The sequence below is a fragment of the Eucyclogobius newberryi genome, unplaced genomic scaffold, assembly GCF_026437365.1.
Source record: "Eucyclogobius newberryi isolate DKJ021-1_F unplaced genomic scaffold, fEucNew1.0.hap1 SCAF_5, whole genome shotgun sequence".
Lineage (NCBI taxonomy): Eukaryota > Metazoa > Chordata > Actinopteri > Gobiiformes > Gobiidae > Eucyclogobius > Eucyclogobius newberryi.
Window position 1 is genome coordinate 38,831,341 of NW_027316167.1, and position 25,325 is coordinate 38,856,665.

Genomic DNA, 25,325 nt, shown 5'->3' on the forward strand with positions numbered 1-25,325 from the left:
CCTCCTGTGTAGGTCTGGGCTGATTCCTCACCTTTCTTATCATCATTGAGACCCCACGAGGTGAGATCTTACATGGAGCCCCAGTTCGAGGGGGATTGACAGTCATCTTTAGCCTCTTCCATGTTCTAACAAATGCTCCAACAGTTACATGTGAGTGATTAGGAGATTTAAAAAAGAAAAAAAAAAAAGGAGATAATGGACACTCAAGATTTTGGGTTTTACTGGACAAATACTCACAGAAATGTTAAGCCTACAATAGGATCATCAAATCATTAAATATAGATGTATTACATAATTTATTTCCAATACAATGAGGCAAACTGACATTTCTACCCATGGGATTCATACGTTTTTATAAAGATAAGTAAAAATTTTGACTTTCCAGGGTAGAAATATCTAAAGTGTGTTTAAAGCAGCTCAGACATCACATGTGTCGCAGGTGCTTTTACTTTGATAAAATGGATTTGACATATTTTGTGATATTCTGAGGGGAATCCCAGTTTCTCCATTACAATTTACCTGACCAGCCGTTCCCAACACGTTTTGACAGACTTTACAAAACCTGAGGGTCTGGGATCCAACCCGGTCGCTCCAATTTCCAAAGGGAGTGATTGACAGGCGGATCAACCAATCGGACGAACGGTTTGTCTGTTCGTGTCTAAACAAACATGGAGGATTACGAGGAAAGAGTAAAAATAACAGACTGAGAAATGTTGGCGACTTCTGCTGAGTCAACAAGCGACGCACTAAACTCTGTAAATCTGAGGAAATGAAGTTATACATTTTGTTCTGAATGTTCCGAAAATAATATTTGAGAGTCACGTGACACAAATTAGTGCTGGTGGTTGGACCGGTTAATGCTGGAGAGTTTTTGACGCCGCCCAATGGTCCGAATCCAGACCCTTCTGCATTTGAACAGAATGTGGGCGGGGCTGGCGGGTCAGGCAACATTACAATCACATCATGTTTCACTTCATTCTGGAATTGTTAGAATGTTATGAACAAAAATATAAAGACTCTATTCTGAAGTTTGTCTCTACATGTGGCAGTGTTTAGGCCACGGTCAGAATCATCCTGAACACGCAGCACCAGCGCATGGAGGAAAGACACAAAGCGTTTAAGAAAATGCTTTTATTGACATTTGAAAAAGCCTTTAAAGCACAAAGATATAAAGGACTCTGTGGGACTAAAAATGTGGAGTTGCACATTGTGCTTGTAGCAGTCTGTAGTCACAGCCCCAAACCGTAAACAGTTATTGCATAAATCCACCAGAGAAAAACTGGCCCAGTAGAATCCATCAGAGGAACAAGCGAAGAACCCTAAAGATCTGGAAGCTGGGACACAGTGAAATGACAGCAGCGTTCTACTCGACATCCTACAAGAAAAAACATATTTGTGCTTTTGTGTAGCTAACAGAACCTTGTTCTGACTAATCTGAGATGATTTAAAGTAAAATACAAATGAAATCAGAGTAATATGAAAAAACAAAACAATAAACAATAAACCGACTCCTGTGAACACCGGTTCACACATTAAACATATTAAACGTTGCTCTCTGAGGCTGTTCTCTGGGAGCACTGGATGTATTCAGAGCGGATTGACTGAAGTCCAGGACACACTACAGGACTTTTGAGTCTTAAATGATTTATAAACTTGAGACAAAAGTGCGGACAACAGAGCCCCATGTTGTGAGCTAACAATGCTAACACAGCTAGCATCAGCCGTTTCCTGTCCAGGGTAAAGTCACTCTCAAAGTGTTTAAAACGATCAGAGCATTGCACTTCTCGTTTGGAAGTCAAACCTGTGCTAATATTACTTTGTAAAACATGAATCAGAAAAATCTACAGTTTATCATCTCCAGCTTTCAGAGCGGTGAGTAATTATGGCTCTTTTTGTCTTTTCTGTATTCGTATCCTGCTCCTTTGTATCGTTCCGTTACCCTGACGCCCCTGAAGTCGGGGAGAAGCGAATCAGGGCCTAAATCAGGCTCTGGATCCTGCAGTGTGCAGGCTTAGTCTACTGTTTGTTCAATTCATGAAATAAAGAAATGATTAATTAGAATCAAACTTAAAACAGAGAAGATCCAGATCTCAAATACATCCATGAGCTGCACACATTTTATAAGAATCGTTCTAGATTAAGCACATTTCACAGGACGATAGTGACAAACCACCTACTGTACCATCGTTCTCCACAGGGCAGTGTTTTAATATCATCACAGACGTTCTACACTTCAACATCAACTCAACTGTAGCAAACATGTAACCAACCTCCAGGACCATTGTTATTCAGATGGACCATTATTATTTAGATTGACCTTCAGCATTTCTAGATTGACCTTGATGCGTTCAGATTGTAGAATATGTTTCAGGCTGAAATGGAAGTCTGTAGAAACTGTACGCACATTTATTGGAATTAGGATATAACTAATTTAACAAATGTTCCTTTCTCAGGGAGTCGAACTCTGAAGCTTCTGGCTTTTTTTTTTTTTTCAATTATTGGATAAATCGAAAAAATCATTTGTCTAAAATGATTAAGAATATTTTCCCAGAAAAGTCAGTGTAAAGTTGTTGTAAAGTTGTTGTAAAGTTGTTTTGAGCCTCATTCGCTTCTGGAGCCACAAGCAGCAGATTTCCCCCTTGTTAAAGTCGACATCCCTGAAATGTCCGTTGTCATTTCTGCTGCAGTAAACACTATAAAGACAGAAATGAAATGCCCTTTCCAAAGTCTGTATTTTCTATTCAAATCCATCAAGATCTACTCATCATCAGCTAAACAAAGCACTGATAGTAAACACGACTATTCACTCACTTGTAATACTTTAAAGAGAACACGCTCAGAGCTCATCATGAAATACCTGAAACACAGAAGTGGTCTGTCCCGTCCCGTGTGGGACGATGCTACGACAGTGTCACTCAAACACTTCATGGTCCTGTACTTTTAATGAGGGATTTGGTGCATTGAGAATAAAACTGATTTCTCATAAATTAAGAAAACGGAAAGTATTTTGAAATAGGATTTTTGGCAACATTCTCCTACTAATAATTAATAATTTACTCTCTTATTTACAATATTCCTGATTTTAATTATCTATGTAAATATTGATTTCATGTGTAAAAAATACAATCTGCAAACAAAGATGTAAATGGAATCTGAGCAGAACACATTGGTTACACTGGGCCTGTCACAGTTGTTCCTCCAGCTTTTCTAACGCTTCGAGTAGAAGCACAAAGCAGCGCTCTGCAGACACATGTAGGACACCAGCTCTGAAGACACATGTAGGACACCAGCTCTGAAGACACATGTAGGACACCAGCTCTGCAGACACATGTAGGACACCAGCTCTGCAGACACATGTAGGACACCAGCTCTGAAGACACATGTAGGACACCAGCTCTGAAGACACATGTAGGACACCAGCTCTGCAGACACATGTAGGACACCAGCTCTGAAGACACATGTAGGACACCAGCTCTGCAGACACATGTAGGACACCAGCTCCTCGGCTCTCTGAGGACACTCTAATTGTGCTTGGCACGGATCCCTTTTAAGTAGCCTTTCCAACGCCTGACCACGTCCTTGAAGATGGGGGCGCCGTCGATGGAGGCCAGCAGCTGCAGCTGGTTGATGTGTGTGGTGTGGTAGTCCCAGCGGGCCAGGTTAGGGGCTGTGCCTAAGATGAAGTGTCTCAGGTCGTAGATGCTGCCTGAGCCTGTGTCGTACAGAGGGAGCATGGCCTTTAGAGAGTCCATGCCTCTGCTGAAGAGCTGAGTCGCCTCGGCGCCTCGCTCCCCGGCCGTCTCCGTCACGTCGTACAGCCCCAGCAGAGAGTAGATGAAGCCGTTGAGCACGAAGGAGCTGGGGGTGGTGGGGTACTCCTCGTACCAGTCGTACTTGTTCATGAACACGGCTTTGACCCCGTGCTGCGCAGACGGCACCTTGTACGGTCCCACTGCTCTGAGGGCAGAGTTCAGGTAGGCCTGGTCTTTAGTCAGCAGGAAGGCCCGCACCAGAGTGGACATGGCCTGGCCCTGGGCCATGGCAGAGTACCAGCCAGGCTCCAGCGCTCTGAAGCCGTCCCCCAGCTTCCGGGTCACCTTTATGGGCCAGCCGCCGCGCTCGTCCTGGTTCCTCACTAACCAGTCACTGGCGGCAAAGAAGGCCGCCATGTGAGCTGTGGTGGAGATGGTCACATTGTCCACAGAGCCACGGCCACGAAGAACCAGACGCACCACTCGCCTCGGCATGATCTGTGCACAAAACACCCTGTCAGTTCAGAGGATGCACAAAACACCCTGTCAGTTCAGAGGATGCACAAAACACCCTGTCAGTTCAGAGGATGCACAAAACACCCTGTCAGTTCAGAGGATGCACAAAACACCCTGTCAGTTCAGAGGATGCACAAAACACCCTGTCAGTTCAGAGGATGCACAAAACACCCTGTCAGTTCAGAGGATGCACAAAACACCGATGCACAAAACACCCTGTCAGTTCAGAGGATGCACAAAACACCCTGTCAGTTCAGAGGATGCACAAAACACCCTGTCAGTTCAGAGGATGCACAAAACACCCTGTCAGTTCAGAGGATGCACAAAACACCCTGTCAGTTCAGAGGATGCACAAAACACCCTGTCAGTTCAGAGGATGCACAAAACACCCTGTCAGTTCAGAGGATGCACAAAACACCCTGTCAGTTCAGAGGATGCACAAAACACCCTGTCAGTTCAGAGGATGCACAAAACACCCTGTCAGTTCAGAGGATGCACAAAACACCCTGTCAGTTCAGAGGATGCACAAAACACCCTGTCAGTTCAGAGGATGCACAAAACACCCTGTCAGTTCAGAGGATGCACAAAACACCCTGTCAGTTCAGAGGATGCACAAAACACCCTGTCAGTTCAGAGGATGCACAAAACACCCTGTCAGTTCAGAGGATGCACAAAACACCCTGTCAGTTCAGAGGATGCACAAAACACCCTGTCAGTTCAGAGGATGCACAAAACACCCTGTCAGTTCAGAGGATGCATGCCAGAACTCATGAAAGGTTATGACGCCTCTTAAAGGGTTAAACAACATCTCACAGCTGAGACTGTGTCCAGAGCCTGAACCTGCAGATGGAGACACATCCAAGTGTTTCTCCTTCTCACTACGTGTTCAGGCCTTGCTCATGCTCAGCTTCTAGCACATGATTGTGCAGGTGCTGAGCTTGAGTCGAGACCATTCAGATCAGTACCACTTTCCTTGAATGCTTTGATCAACTATAAAATCATCTGCCCAGCGACGACAGGTGGAAATTGGCACTTGAGCTACAACCTAGTACTTTACAGCTCTCCTTTTAAGATGAATAATAATCAATCAATAAATAAGTTAAACTAAACTAAGAGTGGACAAAGCACAGGTTTAAACAAACTGGATTTCAGTTTTGAAACTGGCAATAGGAATGAGAGTATTGATATCAATACACAGACATCATTTTGTGGGTATCGTTGCACAGGCGTGTGGTGGGTCTATGTTCTGGACAGCTTTGAGCACAGTGCTCGTGTCACCTCCACTTAACAGCAGCAGAATGGATGTCAGGTGTTATGCCCCTGCCGCGCAGAGCCCGAGCACTTGCTAAAGTTGTGTTTCAATCTGGACAATGTCCGAACACAAAGGGAGTGTGACGTGGGCATATTGAGGGGCAAACACTAAAGAGAACACTCTTCTGGAGCAAGTGCAGAGAAGTGTTGTAGTGCACTAAGCTAGACTTGAGCAGAGGTCTGAGCGGGAAAAAAGAGACGTGTGGTTTTGGGAAAAACGTAGAATGAAGACTGTTTTGTGGACGCTAGAGCTGCGCTAAAAGCAGCGCTAATGTGATGCTAACAACAAGAAAACAAACTGGGATAATGCTCTGTGAGGAACACAGGTCAGAGTGTAATTATATATATATATATATATATATATATATATATATATATATATATATATATATATATATATATATATATATATATATATATATATATATATATATATATATATATATATATATATATATATATATATATATATATAATTACACTCTGACCTGTGTTCCTCACAGAGCATTATCACAGTTTGTTTTCTTGTTGTTAGCATCACATTAGCGTGAAATGGGAATGAGAGTGGGGAAGGACATGTGGCAAATTGTTGCATCCGGTTTCAAACTCTGAAATGCTGAGTTCTGCTCATATGGACCATCCCCATGGCAACCAACAGTACTGAAATATTCACATTTTAAAGATTCAATACATAGATTTTCAAGCTTTCAAATTCAATAGTCTAAATTCAGTGTAAAATGTGAAGTAAATTTAGTGACGCGAGGCATTTTGAAACTTTGCTCTGAAATCTTTATCGCAACTTTTATATATTTTTTTAAGCTGAGAAAAACACAGAAAGTGTAGACTGCAAAATCCAGTGACTGGAATTTGGAACAAAACTTTTTTCAGCTTTGAAAATTCAGAGTTACAAATTAGTTACAAATTTCAAACAAAAAATCTGGTGAAATGATCTTCCATAGATGAGTATATTTATGACTGAATCTGAAATAAAAACATCTACAAACCCTCCCTTTAAATTTATTATATATATTAAATATTCAAACCTTTCACCTTGCGATTACAATCAAACTATATTTTGCTAATATCTAATAAACTATAATATAATAATATCTAATCTAACATGTTAAAACTATTGTGGGCTTCATATTAGAGACAAAAACAAAAACCTTAGAACAGTTAAAAAGCAGAACTCCCCTCTCCAGATCATCTTCAGCACCACATACACCCTACATCCACATCCTACACCCTACAACATCCTACAACATCATACAACATCCTACAACATCCTACATCCTACATCATACACCCTACATCCACATCCTACAACATCCTACAACATCCTACAACATCCTACACCCTACAACATCCTACATCCTACATCCTACACCCTACAACATCATACAACATCCTACATCCTACATCATACACCCTACATCCACATCCTACACCCTACAACATCCTACAACATCATACAACATCCTACAACATCCTACATCCTACATCATACACCCTACATCCACATCCTACAACATCCTACAACATCCTACAACATCCTACACCCTACAACATCCTACATCCTACACCCTACAACATCCTACAACATCATACAACATCCTACATCCTACATCATACACCCTACATCCACATCCTACAACATCCTACAACATCCTACAACATCCTACACCCTACAACATCCTACATCCTACATCCTACACCCTACAACATCCTACAACATCCTACAACATCCTACACCCTACATCATACACCCTACAACATCCTACACCCTACAACATCCTACACCCTACAACATCATACATCCTACAACATCATACATCCTACAACATCATACACCCTACAACATCCTACACCCTACAACATCCTACACCCTACAACATCCTACACCCTACAACATCCTACAACATCCTACACCCTACAACATCCTACACCCTACAACATCCTACATCCTACAACATCATACATCCTACAACATCATACATCCTACAACATCATACACCCTACAACATCCTACACCCTACAACATCCTACACCCTACAACATCCTACAACATCATACACCCTACATCCTACACCCTACAACATCCTACAACATCATACACCCTACATCCTACACCCTACAACATCCTACAACATCATACACCCTACACCCTAAAACACCCTACAACATCATACACCCTACAACATCATACATCCTACAACATCATACATCCTACAACATCATACATCCTACAACATCCTACACCCTACAACATTATACACCCTACATCCTACACCCTACATCCTACACCCTACAACATCCTACACCCTACAACATCCTACACCCTACAACATCCTACACCCTACAACATCCTACACCCTACAACATCCTACAACATCCTACAACATCATACATCCTACAACATCATACACCCTACATCCTACACCCTACAACACCCTACACCCTACACCCTACAACATCCTACAACATCCTACACCCTACAACATCCTACACCCTACAACATCCTACACCCTACAACATCCTACACCCTACAACATCCTACTACATCATACACCCTACATCCTACAAAATCCTACTACATCATACACCCTACATCCTACAACATCCTACTACATCATACATCCTACAACATCCTACTACATCATACATCCTACACCCTACAACATCCTACATCATAGACCCTACATCCTACACCCTACAACACCCTACAACATCATACACCCTACATCCTACAACATCATACACCCTACGTCATACACCCTACGTCATACATCTCACACCCTACATCATACACCTTACGTCATACACCCTAAGTCATACACCCTACGTCATACACCCTACGTCATACACCCTACACCCTACGTCATACACCCTACATCATACACCTTACGTCATACGTCATACACCCTACGTCATACGTCATACACCCTACGTCATACGTCATACACCCTACGTCATACTTCATACGTCATACACCCTAAATCATACGTCATACACCCTACATCATACATCATACACCCTACGTCATACACCCTACGTCATACACCCTACGTCATACACCCTAAATCATACGTCATACACCCTACATCATACATCCTACGTCATACATCCTACGTCATACACCCTACGTCATACACCCTACGTCATACACCTTACGTCATACATCATACACCCTACACCCTACGTCATACATCATACACCCTACATCATACGTCATACACCCTACACCATACACCCTACGGTATACTTCATACGTCATACACCCTACGTCATACTTCATACGTCATACACCCTAAATCATACGTCATACACCCTACGTCATACACCCTACGTCATACACCTTACGTCATACATCATACACCCTACGTCATACATCATACATCCTACGTCATACACCCTACGTCATACACCTTACGTCATACATCATACACCCTACGTCATACATCATACACCCTACATCATACGTCATACACCCTACACCATACACCCTACGGTATACTTCATACGTCATACACCCTACATCATACACCCTACGTCAAACTCCCTACATCATACACCCTACATCATACACCCTACGTCATACACCCTACGTCATACGTCATACACCCTACATCATACGTCATACATCATACACCCTACGTCATACTTCATACGTCATACACCCTACGTCATACACCCTACATCATACACCCTACACCATACATCATACATCATGTCATACACCCTACATCATACGTCATACATCATACACCCTACGTCATACACCTTACGTCATACATCATACACCCTACGTCATACACCCTACATCATACACCCTACGTCATACTTCATACGTCATACACTCTACGTCATACTTCATACACCCTACGTCATACTTCATACGTCATACACTCTGTCATACATCATACACCCTACGTTATACACCCTACGTCATACACCCTACATCATACACCCTACGTCATACACCCTACATCATACACCCTACGTCATACATCATACACCCTACGTCATACACCCTACGTCATACACCCTACATCATACACCCTACGTCATACATCCTACACCCTACGTCATACATCATACACCCTACATCATACCTATACACTCTACATCATACACCCTACGTCATACATCACACACTCTACATCATACGCCATACATCATACACCCTACATCATACGTCATACACCCTACATCATACACCATACACCCTACGTCATACATCACACACCCTACATCATACATCCTACATCATATACCCTACATCATACGTCATACACCCTACATCATACACAATACATCATACGTTGTACATCATACATCATACACCCTACATCATACATCATACACCCTACGTCGTACATCATACACCCTACATCATACGTTGTACATCATACATCATACATCATACACCCTACATAATACGTCATACACCCTACATCATACACCCTACATCATACGTCATACACCCTACATCATACATCCTACATCATACGTCATACACCCTACATAATACGTCATACACCCTACATCATTCACCCTACATCAGCTGATGTGACAGACCTTGGTGGCCTTCACAGCCTTGGTGTTGGACAGGCCCACGCCCTTCCTCAGGTCAGTGAGTAGGTCTCTGGTCAGGGTGCTCCAGGAGGTGCGGGGCCCGATGCCGTAGGTGATGTCGCGCTCCCTGAAGGCGATGAGCTGGCTGCTGGTCACGTAATGGATGGTGAACGGAGGGCCCTTCTCAGTGGTCTCCAGAACCACAGACATGCTGCCGTTAGAGGTGAACTTCAGGTCCAGGCTCAGGATGAAGTCTTTCGAGTTCCCCAGCTGGAGAGACACGCCCTCTGAGGACTCTGGAGGACACAAGACGGGAGAGGTGTTCACGCTTTGTGGGACTCTTTCAGATGCCGTCATCAGAATGTTAAAATTGTCAGAATGGAGACAAAATGAAGGAAAATGAATTAAAAAATAGAAAAAAACGCCTTTAGGCAACGTGACTGCTATGCTATAGAGCTATGTATTGATTTTGAACACAATTTGACCTCAGAACGAGTCCGGAGATTGTTCATGGACCTAAAAACTGCACAGGAAAAGTGTGGATTTTCTTTTTTATCTGTGATGCAACAATCCAGGGAAATTCAAACTAAATGATTTGCGCTCAGAGAAGACGAGCTCGAGTGAAGCTATTTACAACCCAGGTATGTTTATGGAGGGGACAAGGGTGTAGAAAAGCACACAAAAGTCAATTTTGTCCTTTTAAATATGTTCAACATTCCAAGACAGAAACATAAAAGGAGGTGAGGTTTGTGAGAACAGACTTGGGTGAACCAGAGATATTTTTAGCTGAGTGAAAGCAGCCATTCTCCTCCATCTGTCTCCTCCCAGATGCTCTGACGAGATGAGCGCAGGGGCGGACTGGGGGGGGAAGTGGCCTGGGAGCAGAAGGCAGGGGGCCACACTTTACATGACACTGTAACACTTATGACTGGGGGTCAGTTTAATTGCCAGGAAAATCATAAAATGTATGTCATTTTGTGGTGGGTTTTACAGAAGATTTCAGAGGCCATTTTTGTATTCATTTCATGATCAACATATATTTTTATTAGTAGTTAGGTTATAACTTAAAAGTTCACTATGCAGCTGTTGGGGGTATGACACAATCTCCGTGGATAAATAAAAGATAGATGAGTTTATATCATATTGTGGAACATTCCAGGAGAAGCAAAAACTAATTTATGAGAAAATCAGTGACGGACCCTCAACTAGAAAATCAAACTTATTTCATCTGAGGCAGCCTTACAGTGAGGAAAGTAAGTGTTTGAAGTTCTCCCACACAAACGTCATGCTTTGGGGGGGCTTTTCTTCACAGGGGACAGGACGACTGCTCTGTATTAAGGACAGGACGAATGGGGCCATGAATTGTGAGATTTTAATTAACAATCTCCTTCCCTCAGTCAGAGCATTGAAGATGGGTCGTGGCTGGGTCTTCAAACATGACAATGACCCGATGCACCTTAAGTGACTCCTTAAGAAGCATATCAAGGTTCTGGAGTGGCCTCGCCAGTCTCCAAACCTAAATCCAATATAACATCTTTGGAGGGAACTGAACCTCTGTGTTCCTCAGCAACAGCCCCAGAACCTGACAGATCTAGAGAAGATCTGTCTGGAGGAGTGGGACATCCCTGCTGCAGTGTGAGCAAACCTGGTCAAGAACTACAGGAAATGTTTGACTTCTGTAACTGTAAACAAAGGCTTCAGAACCAAATATTAACACAGATTTTCTCAGGTGTTCAAATACACACAATCTTATATTAAAAAAGGAAGTTTGATAAATGATGGCCAATGCAAGTTCAGTAAGTGTGAGTAAATTATGAGGCTCAGATTATGACCTTTCATCACGACAGCTGACCACAAGTTGTACAAATACACAATATGAACCTCCTCAGCAGCCCCAGTATTAGAAGACCTACAATAATTTCATCCCAATTCATGAACATGCAAATGTTCTATCTTTAAGAGGTAACTAAATCCTTCTAAGACTTCTTCTAAGACTTTGCTGTGATTGGTTAAATCCCCTCATAATGCGCGTGACAGTCCGACCAATGGGAGGAGGTTTGCTTCCTTAGATCTCTGTATTCCAGTGTTTTGGATATCGAAAGCCCTTCGCTCTATTCAGAAAAGCCTGCAGCCATCTTAACTCCACAGCACTCACTTCACATTCTCTTCTCCCATTGTCACACGACCTCAAAATACAAGCCCATTTCTTTTGGCTTTGATACAACACAGCAGAGGGATCAAGCCCGGAGACATCAGAAGACCATCCACACAAAGCCCTTGTGACGTCAAAAGGGTGAAAATGAGCCGCAGAACTGAAGAGGAGGAGGAAGACGACAGCCAAGACTGTGAAATGAGAGGCGGAGGAGGAAGAAGGCACAGCGAGCCAGTCAGGCAGGGGCCAGCCATCACCATGGCCCTTTAATGCACTCACAAACCCATTACTTAAGGCAATGCACAGAGTAAGTGGATTTGTACTCTGGCCCCTGATTACCCCAGCATCAATAACGGATTGGACGGGAATGCAGAGAGGAGAGGGGAGGGGAGAGAAGAGAGGAAGCTGCAGAGCTGGGTGGCTTTTCAGTAACAAATCATAAGAGAAAATTCTCACTGCATGGACTCTTCCAGAAGTGACATGTTTAGAACCGCTGCACTCACACGTTTAGATCCGCTGCACACACAGCCTGGTACTGATATAAACATTACATCCAATTCAATTTAACCAAAAGAAATAATAAAAACATATTTTTTTTTTAGTTTTGACACAACACAGACAAATAGACATTTATATGTTCATCATATTTGGCAATGAGTACATGAGTCAATATCTAGCTTCCAGCCCCCTTTTCTATGGTTATGCTGGATTTGTAGTGCCTGATGGGGCATTTACAAACACGCAAAGGATCTTTACATGGTTTCAGATATTTGGACCATCTAAAACAAGTCCCTCCCCTTGTTGGAAATCAAACATTTAAACAGGACTGTAAACCCTCGTATTGATCACAAACTACACTATGCAGGCAACTACAAAGATATTGCATAAAACTATAATAACATTCTCAGTCATGATGCAAAGCTAAATACAAAATGGCCTGGCTATTTATGGGTTTCAGCTTCCTGTTTATTGAGATCTGGACCGCACCATCACACAACAGAATTTTCATATAGCAACAAACATGGCAGATTTCCATGGTGACATCATCATTTTCTGACATTCCATCCCAAACTCTGTGAAATTTGAGGACTTAACATATATATTTGGTTTTGAATTTTTAAAGGCTATGGCAAGGGTGCTAGATCATTTTCAGCACTCCCATGTGCTCATCACCATACATCTTCCCCAATCCGCACTCCAAATCAGATCGCACAATTACATCTGTGTGAATAAATGTCACTTAGTCAGAACACATGGTTTCGTGAGGCTTAATGACCCTCCGCTGCGGTTCAGATCGGTTCCCAGCCTCGCGCTCTCCCACTGACTCTCCAGCTCGCTCTGCCCCTGCCCAGCGCCATGGCTCCTCTGTCATTTCCTATTCACCTTCTTCTTACAATAGCTCTCCTCACTTCCCCTCACATTATCCACAATTCAGTTTCTTTCAGATGCTTTTGCTGCACGTTCTTCTCCCGGAATCATAACGTTTTCAGCGATTCCAAAGACTTCACATTAATCTCCCTCAATCTGTGCCACTCCTTATACTTCTTCAAGAGGCCATCATCTCCGCATTTCAACGACTTTGGCAGGATCATTATTACTCAACTCAACGTATTTGCCTTCCCCATCTCCTCCCCATTACCCACTGTTGCCCACTCCCCGCCCTGTACTGTAAATAAGTCTCTGAGATCCACTTGTCTTGGATCTCTCCCATGATTGTAAACCTGCACACGCAGATTCCTCCAGAGAAGGAAAGAAAGAGGCAGCTTCCCAGAATTTGTGCATGTGATGTAAATACAGTTCAGAAGTAGGACTGGGCACCATTTGGTTTTGTTTTTTTACACCAGCACTTTAACAATATCTGCTTTTCCATACGGACACCTGAATGGTTCTTTTTTCGATGCCTGTATTTTCTTGTAATTGTATTATTAGTGTAAATGAATGTCCAATATTATGCACTTTTTAAAGCTTTGAATTATGTAGAAAAAGATTCAGTTGTAGTCATCTGGAAATGTATTTGTTTAAATTCTCAACTTTCCTCCCAAACTAATCTTTGTTCTTTGTTACCATAACTACCCTGTAATGGGGCATACAAATCCTATTGTTAGCTGGCATTGACTCCCTCATCTCTGATGAATACCTGATTAGCATCTGAGTGGCCTGGGCTGATCCCGCCCTGTGGCTTCAAAATGCTGTTATACACCATCGGTAAATTGAACTAAGCCTCCTTAACTTCCTCTTTTTACCTCATTGTCTTCAAAGGAACAGAAACAGAGGTTTAAGGTTCAATTACCAGTAAATATAACAGCATTTTGAAGCCATGGCCCGGGACCAGCCCAGGTCACTCAGATGCTAATCAGATACTCATCAGTGATGGGGGAGCTGCAGCCAGCTAACAATAGGATATCTTTGACCCATTAAAGTGTCCAGATAAGTACAACTGAATCTTTTTCTACAATGGAACACTCCTGGACTAGCTTTTGATGATTATTTTGTTTGTATAACCACACATGTACTAAGACAGACGCAGGTTTTCCCCGTATATGATGGAAATATCAAAGGCAGCGCTGCACAGAACATGCTTAATGTTGTGACTACTTCATGCTTTTCCTATGCGTTTGCCTGGGCAGCGGAAGAGGATTGTGCTGAGCAAGATTGGATCACATTTGTTGTAGCTACATTACATGGACACACATGCTCCACACTGGGGCTCACGCTTTTATCTGGACGGAGGAGCACAATGATTATGTTGCTCTGTCTGATCATTTCTGTGTCTTCTTTGACATGTCTGTTTGCCCCAGACCACCGGCTGCTCCTGCAGTTGTTCCACCGGAGGAGAAACATTGGTCCCTCATCTGCCTGAAGAGTGGGTCCTGCTCGACTCCGACGGTCCCTCATCTGCCTGAAGAGTGGGTCCAGTTCGCCTCAGTCGGTCCCTCATCTGCCTGAAGAGTGGGTCCAGCTCCAGTCTCCCTCGTGTCCGTCTGTCCGTCTGTGAGAGTCGGATCTCTCCTTCACTGGAACTCCTCCAGGTTTCTACGCTTTTTTCCCAAAGAGGTTTTTTTTGTAGTTTTTCCTGGCCGAGAAGGAGAGTCTAAGGACAGAGGACCCTGGGACATCGTCCCTCGCCACCACAGACATTGTTGATTCATTTCTCCCTGTGGCCCTCAGAGGCAACTGTTGTTGTGATTTTGGGCCTTACAAAAATAAATTGATTTGATGATTTGATTTGACATTAATGATGGCACAAGAACACGGTTTATGGAAATGATAAACTTGTAAATGACTTGTTGAACTCTGTTACATCTAGTGTTTTGAATGTTCTGGACACCATCGCCCCTATGAAGGCTAAAATGGTTAAAAATAAGCAGAAGGCGCCGTGGAGAAATGATGATTGGGTCAGGGCACAGAAAAGGGAGTGCCACAGGGCCGAACGGAAATGGTGCAAGTCAAAGCTCCAGGTTCAAAAAGAGATTTACAAAAAGAAGTTGTACATGTACAACCTCATTTTATGAAGAACTTGAGAAGGGTATTTTTCTGAAATAATTGGAAGCTGCAGTAACACTTGCGTGTCCTGTTTGCCACAGTAACAGATGAACAGACGCATCTGTGATGTTACACCTCCGTGTGGTGTATTCAGGTGCTCATTGAAGTGAACACACAAAGCCAAGGCACCGGACAAAGATTATTTTTTAGTACCAGTACCTTGTAGAAGTGAAATAAAGATTACATTAGTTGCAACTCTAAATACAAACAATGGCTTTGCAATAATTGGCTAAGATCATAAAAGTTGTTTAATTGACAGAAGCTACTGTATGTAATACAGCTCTGCCCCACAAAACCAGCACAAAGCCGCCTAAACAACAAAAGATAAGTATACCACTTCCTTTCACAGTGCTATACATAAATACATTTTAAAATAATCTATTTCAATAATGATATAAATCAATTGGGTAAAAGACATTTCGACCAAGACAGAAGTTCAGAAGAAGACATTCCTCATTCCTTACTTAGTGTCAGATACAGATTAAATGATAAAACTATGATGTTGTTTTTTTCAAAATGAAGCAGCCCTAACATATGATGCTGAGTGTATAATATACCTACTGGTGTAGCATCCTGTCTAAACTTCTCATCGACGCTTTATTCTGATCTGCAAAGAAAGCCGCAGCCTGTGATAGTGAGGTGCAGAGAGAGGAACACTGTGTCCCAGAATAACCTGAACACGTACCTCAATGTCAATTACACCTCAATCAGGCCTAATCACGATCTACACGGAGCCAACCACAGACAGATGCACTGTATCTACGCTGGAGAAGAAAACTCTGTTCAAAGAAACGTACAATGCTTTATCCTGGCTTTATTAAATGCTTTTAGACAGTGCAGCATCAATGTTTGAAGGTGCTCTATGCAGATTTTTGTTTGCATAATTATTTTGCCTGAAATCTTGCACTGTATGAGATTAAATGCATTTATCTTGCATCTTATTTTGTTGCTTCAAAAATTCCTTTACAAAACCTGTACGCGGGCTCCCTTCTCACAGATCTTTACACAACTTAATGTGGAATCCTGACTAAAGGCTCATTTATGCTCTATTTTCATATGTTCATATGTAAGCATAGAGACTGGCCCTGTCCCAACACTCACACGACGCACAACACACTTGGCTGAAGATTGCTTTTTCTGACAGTGTACGACGTGTGTAAGTGCACAAGTTTATACTTGTGTTTGTAATGTCAGGTCTGTATTCTGAAAAAGTAACCACCAGGGGGCACTGAAAGTCAGTTAGAAAAATGACCAAATCGGAAGAAATAGAGCTACAAGAAACATCAAACTGAGGCTGCCACAGCAGTTTTAGCTCAGGGACGTCACTATACTTCACTACTTTAATTAATTCCTACATTTTGTCGAGGAAGTCTTAAGTAGTGCACCTTTTTAATGCAGGGAGGTCTGGAAGCAGATGATTACCTGTAATCAGGGCCGGCCCAAGCCTTCAGGGGGCTAAGCGAAAACATTTTTGGGGGCCCCTCACCACGTCATCAGAATCAGTTTTATTGCCATTGTCAGTAAACAATTCACATATGGGAACTTTCTTCAACGCAAACAAAGCACACCAAAACCCCAGGGCATCCGTTTGCCAGTTAGTTTATTCTCAACACCTCACAAGCTCAAATATTGATAACTTAAATCCCACAATGCAACTTGGTATTCTGCTGACATCACCTCTACTCCCTGTACAAATAACACACGTCCCAGATATGTTTTTGGGCGTATTTGTGGGCGTTAAGGGTCTACAGCCACATTAGCCCATTAGTTTAAATAAATGAACAGGGGGGGTCTGGGGGCCCTCCCCCAGAGATTTTCAGACCTTTTTTGGGTCTTCTGCTGCATTTTAATGTGGTCCAGCCGGCTAAAGTAAGAGTAAAATGTTGAGGTTGTAATGCTATAAAATGATGATGTGATGAAACTGTGCCAGGAGAAAATGACTAAAGCCAGTTATTAATACATTAGTGTACTTAATTACTCAATACAATATTGGCTATGAAAAATAATTATGGTCAAATTGATTCATTTTAACTGAAAATGTAAAAGTAATAGTTATCCTTACTAATTTATCTTTTACAGCTCCCAACTGTTCCTTCTTACCAAAGTGACAAAACAAGTTATATTAAATTAAACAAATAGTATAAGCATTGCTTGATTAACAATTAACACTGATAAAACAGTGCAAACAAGTTATTCCCAGAGAATGAACAGAACGAGAAGTGAAGGTCCAAACCTAGCTATAGTGAAGAGACTGCATTTCTGCAACTTTGCCACTTTTGTATAAAAATATATAGTATTATTCTATAACAGACGTAATTATAATATGTCTGGTTATTTTTCACTATCAATTTATTATAATTTATAACAAATAGTCTAATGATGCTTTTTAAATAAATTGAAATGTTTTATTGCTCTATTAAAAGTGAATTAGAATATAAATGTTTGTTCTGATCAGAACATCACACACTGGACATGAAACAATGCTGCGATGTGATTGGCTGATGGACCTGACATGCATAAACCTTTACGTTCCTCTCATTCCACTTTAAGAAGTCAAAGTAAAACAGACATCACGAGTCACGATTGATCTCACACATGGTGATGTGAGAGAGAGAGACGCAAACTCAAACCCGCTCATCTCTAACTGAGGCTGCACAGGGGCCCGGGACAGGGGCCCGGGACAGGGGCCGCACACTGTTCACTCCAAAGTTTCAGGTCAGAGGTTCTGGAAGAGACGGCGCTCGTCCGGACCGGATCTCCACCTCTTAGTGACCCGGGGCATAGACGCCTCTCACCGGCCTCACCTGCAGCTAACACTACGGGGCTGGTGTAAATGTGAAGCTTATTATCTTTCATTCAGACGTATTATTGTGCGCGGGGCAGAGCTCTCCTCGCCTCCAGCCTGAGGGAACTAACGTGACAGAATCGTGTTGTTTCAAACAGCAGCATTAACCGTCTCTTTGTAAGAGAAGTTCAATACCTGGAGAGTGTTGTTGAGTTTGCAGTTTCTTTACATCGTCAAGAAGTTTCTTCTTTCGTTTTTCGGCACCAGGAGATATATTCCTCTGGACATGAGGACCACGTTGTGTTGTGTTTATGTTTTGCTCTCGTTCTGCTCGCGCACAATGAAGTTGACCAATCAGCGCAGGTTTGGTGTCTCGGTTGCCAGATTGTCATTACAAATAAATGCGGTTTGTGCGTTATATGTTACCGCTGTGTGTCGCTGCCGCGCCAGCAGCGCTACTACACTAGTGGCGCACGCTGCGCTTGCACTTCTCATAAGACGGGTTGCCAGACTGGGGGCCCTACTAACGCCTCGGGGCCCTACGCGGCTGCATAGTTCGCTTATAGGCTGGGCCGGCCCTGCCTGTAATCTTGGTCAAATTTAGATGAATAAATACAAACCCACAAACATACAGTGATATCTCTCAAGAATACAAATCATTCCTTTTCCAAGTGCAGTGTATTACACACGGAGCGTGCAGTTAAAACAAGCACGGACATCGATCACTACGACGTTACGCCACATACAAACGACGTTACGCCACATACAAACGACGTTACGCCACATACAAACGACGTTACGCCACATACAAACGACGTTACGCCACATACAAACAACGTTACGCCACTTACAAACGACGTTACGCCACATACAAACGACGACGTTACGCCACATACAAACGACGTTACGCCACATACAAACGACGTTACACCACATACAAACGACGTTACACCACATACAAACGAGGACGTTACGCCACATACAAACGAGGACGTTACGCCACATACAAACGAGGACGTTACGCCACATACAAACGACGTTACACCACATACAAACGACGTTACACCACATACAAACGACGTTAAGCCATATACAAACGACGTTACACCACATACAAACGACGTTAAGCCATATACAAACGACGTTACACCACATACAAACAACGTTACGCCACATACAAACGACGACGTTACGCCACATACAAACGACGTTACATCACATGAACGACGTTACACCACAAAAACGACGTTACACCACATACAAACGACGTTACACCACATACAATCGAGGTTACACCACATACAAACGACGTTACACCACATACAAACAACGTTACACTACAAACGGCGTTACGCCACATACAAACGACGTTACGCCACATACAAACGACATTACGCCACATACAGACGACGTTACGCCACATACCAACGACGTTACGCCACATACCAACGACGTTACGCCACATACAAACGACGTTACGCCACATACCAGCGACGTTACGCCACATACCAACGACGTTACGCCACATACCAGCGACGTTACGCCACATACCAACGACGTTACGCCACATACCAACGACGTTACACCACATACAAACGACGTTACGCCACATACAAACAACGTTACACCACATGAACGACGTTACACCACAAAAACTACGTTACACCACATACAAACGACGTTACACCACATACAATCGAGGTTACACCACATACAAACAACGTTACACTACAAACGACGTTACGCCACATACAAACGACGTTACGCCACATACAGACGACGTTACGCCACATACCGACGACGTTACGCCACATACCGACGACGTTACGCCACATACCAGCGACGTTACGCCACATACCAACGACGTTACGCCACATACCAACGACGTTACGCCACATACCAACGACGTTACGCCACATACCAACGACGTTACGCCACATACCAACGACGTTACGTCACATACCAACGACGTTACGCCACATACAAACGACGTTACGCCACATACCAACGACGTTACGCCACATACCAACGACGTTACACCACATACAAACGACGTTACGCCACATACAAACAACGTTACACCGCATACAAACGTTGCCTTCCTGCTTCTCACTGTCAAAGGCCGTTAATCGCACAGGTTAAGAACGGCTTCAGAACGGGTTGACACTATTTTGGACAAATTCTTTTCAGCACTCATCTGGTGGTAAAAATGGTGCTAAATATCCTTTAGTGTGCTGCCAGAATAGAACAATCAGTCACACCTAGAACAGAACGAAAATGTTTGTTTGTGACTTTAAAGCGGCAGTCAGATTTCTGGTCAGCGCCTTGGCAGGGCCTGGATGTGAGAGGGCCCCTGGTCTCTCAGATTAGAGCCTGGTCAAACCAGGACTGACATGTGCAGTCTGACAGGAGACACAGAGCAGGCGACAGCAGACAGGAGCCATATCCACCTGCTTGAACACAACAGAGCTGCTGTAATTATGGGGCTTCTCCACACCAGTGTCAGGCAGAGCTGTCACCAGTGCTGACAGAGGAGTGATTCAGGCTTGGGATGGCAGAGCCCCTGTATATGGAGCATGGCAGGGCCCCTGTATGTGGAGCATGCTGTGCACACTTTAGCTGCTTATCCAGGAGGGGTGCTTTAAGTAAAAAATGTGTACTTCCAACACAGTTAACAACAAATAATAAAATATGAGTATGTTGTGACTTCTTTGTCTTGAAAATAACCAGTATTTCTGTTTTGCCTACAGCACCAAGGCATTCTCTATTTGTGACCACAGAATCCTGGCATTGTCATTTAGTATTTGAGCGCCTTAAAGAATATATCCATTCCTTGGATAACGTTATTGACTGAATGGTAGATATATTCAATGAGTTGAGTCCATTTTAAGACCACACCTAGGACGCTTTTGAGATTTTATGTAGATTTGATGAAGCCGTACACAGGCCATAGCATGTTGCCTCAAAGCAATTATAATTAAAGCCGTGAGGCGATAAAGGACCTCGCCCCCCTTGCGACCGCGGGGTAAGAGCCACCGTGAAGAGCCCACCTCTAATCCCCCCGCCTACATCACCCTTCCCTCACAAACAGTACCAACTTCATACTACTTCATAGAACATTTTCACAACCGCACAGTTCGAGATAGAGTTATGTCCCCACTGGCTTTTATGTTCAGTGTGACGTGGAGAATAAGAGTGCCACATTTTAACTGTTTATGACAAAAGGTTTTCATCCCATTCAAGATTCCTGTAAACCAAAAAGTCTATTGGAGTATATGTCAGGTTTCCATGGTAACATGCTTGCAGCTAGAGGTATGTCATCATTAGCTTTTTTGCTTGGAATGGCAAGAAATGAAGAGTTTGTTATCTAAGTCTAGATAAGTCTAGAGTCTAAAGGTTAAAGTGTATAGAATAAAGTCTGGCGGTAATGTAACTCTTGGATATCAACCGCCAAAAAACAAGAAGAAGAACAAGAAGAAGAACAAGAAGAAGAACAAGAAGAAGAACAAGAAGATCAGCTCATCATTTTGCACAAAACATTTATATACGTGCCGAGAAATAGGACATCGCATGCCAGAGAAAAGCAAGTTTTAAATACTTTTAAAAAATTTACATTTTTGTTAACAAGCTTGTCTCGTTCACATTAGGAATTGTATGAAAAATCTAAAGAATGACCTCTATTGGATGTATGGGTGTAGTTCATTTTGAGACATTTTCAAGCCTTTTGACAGAAAATCCAATCCGACTCCCTGTGGGGTTTAGGGAGGGGTCATAATAATCATAATTTATGAGGTACGTTCAAACAATTTTCATAAGTCTAATGTATTTAGACATTTTAGGGGGCGCTAGTGAGTCATTTTGCAACAGTAATTTTTTTAGACAAGGCTGCCCCAAATAAATTGTCTGTTTGCTGTAACCCGACCCAACATTTTTCAAGTGGGTCGGTCAGTAGGTAAATTCTTATTTTTTTTTACTTTGAAGGCAAAATTTTGCCATTTTTTAACTCGAAGTGACCACCAGGGGTCAGGCTTCAACAGTCCAGGGGTCAGGCTTCAACAGTCCAGGGGTCAGGCTTCTACAGTCAATGACGAAAAACGTCTCGATCAACCCGATCGGGAGACTAAATCTCCCGATTTTAAGATATTTCAATCGACCTTTTGTTTGCCGTTATCCTTTATTTTGGTAGCGAAGGCGAGAGGGGGGAACATGCGGGGACACAGGCGCCGCCATGTTTGTTGTGATGACGCTGCTGGGCGTGTTTCCCCCCCAGAATGCATTGCCAAGTCAAATTTAAATCAAGCCACACCATGATGGAGAACGGCATGAGCAATGGCCAGATCAGTGGCACTGACAGAGGCAAACCAACGTGTACAAAGCAAAATAGGGTTCCTCGTGCATGGTCTGTTTTGTTACAGGCAAATATGGAGGACTGAAAATGAAGACGCACATGCGTTATTAGATCTTTTGGCTGAAAGGTTTAACAGCGCTATAAAAATATTCGACACAGCGCTTTAAGAAAGACGCTTGGTGGTGAGTGGGCGAAATATTTGAAAAATAAAAGAATTTGGTGTTAATTTAACAAAATGCTAATATTTTTGTATTAAACTAACCCTAGTTTTATACAGGGTCAGTCGGGTTAAGGCAAATAGACATTATTTTGCTCAGCCCAATGAAAAACTTTTTTTTTCACCGATCCTGAATATTAGTTAAAAAAAATTGAAGCTTGTAAAGCTGCCTTTCTCAGTGAGTTGTATACTTTTGTAAGATATATAATAGGAATAACAATGGTAAAAAAATGTTTGTCAGAAATTAACATTTGATTATTTCTTGCAGGTAAATCTTCTTGCAGAAAATCCATTATGGGACTTCTCTACACGAGGGAAAGCGAAGTGTAACATTTGTACTTTATACAGATGTTTACAAATGTTACAATATTTAAAACATTGAAACAACTTTTTTTTTTTAATGAGTTTATTCTTTGTACGGATAAAGAAAACAAAGTATTTAATATTGTTTTTGTGAGTTAAAGTGTTATTTATAAAGTAGTGTTTTTAGTTTGGACTTTTTATTTTTACTTTATTATACTAATGTGAAGCCTAAACCAGGCAAAGGTTTGTTCTGTGACTAGAAAATATTGAAGAGGGGTATTAGTGTTTTTTTGTAAAATAAAATAATAATAAAGAAGAAAGAAAAGCTTCATTCTCAAACTACTTTATAGAAGACATTTCTGTGCATGTTTGGGGAAGAAAAACATGATTTAGAAGGACATTTAAAGAAATAATCCAAATAATAATAATAATAATAACCCATCCATCAGTCCATCAAGAAAAAGCGTTGAGCCTCATACCTGGGGCGTTGAACTGACGCACTGTGGTGTATCTGCTCTTCTCATAGAGGCGACTCATGCCACACCCCTTTGGAACGGTCCAGGGGGCAGAACTAGCCCGACTGTCCCGCTCCTCTGCAGTATCGTACACCTCCACATGGGGCGCCCTCTCCGTCAGGTTCTTGCTGTAGTGGCTCAGGCCATACTGGGCGATCTGGATGGCATAGAAGTAACCCTGAGGACCCCACTGAGTGGACAGTGGCACGCCTAGGGAAAAACAAATGATGGTCATATTAAAGGTGGAAAAAAAAGCCTGCACCTGCTTTTTCTATGAAGAAGCTCTTGCTTTGTCTGGAATCTGGAATGCTCCACAGTATGGCATTAAACATAGCTGATATAATATTTAATCAATCAAAGGTATTCATTGTTTCAAAAATATAAGGGGGTCTGTGGTGTCACCTACTGGTTTCTACTCTGATGGAGAAGCTAAATGTCATACCTAATATTCCAGGCAGAGCACGGGGACAGAAAAGTTACATAGTGCACCTTAAAGCAACTGTATGCAACATACTTCATACTTAGGAATCAGAATTAGAAAAGGTTTATTATCATTGTAAATGAACCAAACTCAGAAACTTGCTGTGGCCTTTAGGTGCAATGTACAACAATGAATAATAATAGCAATATCAAAAAGGCCAGCCCTGAGCTTCTGCTTCCATAACTTCCTCAGGACGTGAACCAGGGATGGTCATTGTCATAACTCACCCTGGTGCGTGTAGGTACAATGCTAATGTTTGATGTCACAGTGTATTCATCATAACTACTTGTGAAAACATCCAAGTCTGCAACACGTGCACAGCTCAAACATTTAAATTCAAAGCCATACATTTTCCATGAAAATTAATGGTTTAGGTTTCAGATATGACACAGGTTTAATGCCACTGTAGTTCAGTGGCATTAAACATTTCAGTGTTGCACTTCTAGACGTACTTTTCCTAAGCCAAGTCACACCTATGTTTTACATACAATTTCACACGTTTGAGGTTAACCTTGTGTGATCAAATGCATATCATAAAGCAAGCACGAATGCTACTTTGAGCTCTGGTTTCAAAGCATTAGTTTTGCCTCCTACAAATTAATTGAACTAAAGGGGTAAATTTTAAATAAAGTTAAATGTTGCATACGTTTTAAATCACATACACAGAATTTAATTGGAGCAAATGGCATTTCGTCTTATAAGATAAGATAAGATAAGATATTCCTTTATTGTCCCACATGGGGAAATTTCATTGGTGCTACGCAGGTAGATACAAAGGTAGATACAGAAGAACAGATCACTTATAGGAAGTCTGAAAAACACTTTCA

At 42.3% G+C, this 25,325-nt stretch overlaps 1 protein-coding gene across 1 annotated transcript in view; it reads right to left on the reverse strand.

The window, feature by feature from the left end:
* Positions 1–1,116: 1,116 nt before the first annotated feature.
* LOC140380883 (D-glucuronyl C5-epimerase B-like) overlaps positions 1,117–25,325 on the reverse strand; it is a 54,491-nt gene continuing 30,282 nt past the window's right edge. The window contains exons 3-5 of the mRNA XM_072464852.1: positions 23,982–24,227; positions 10,158–10,450; positions 1,117–4,250 (exon numbers count right to left, since the gene is read on the reverse strand). Coding sequence (XP_072320953.1) covers positions 3,522–4,250; positions 10,158–10,450; positions 23,982–24,227 — 1,268 coding nt within the window. The 3' untranslated portion in view covers positions 1,117–3,521. The remainder of the gene's footprint in view (positions 4,251–10,157; positions 10,451–23,981; positions 24,228–25,325) is intronic.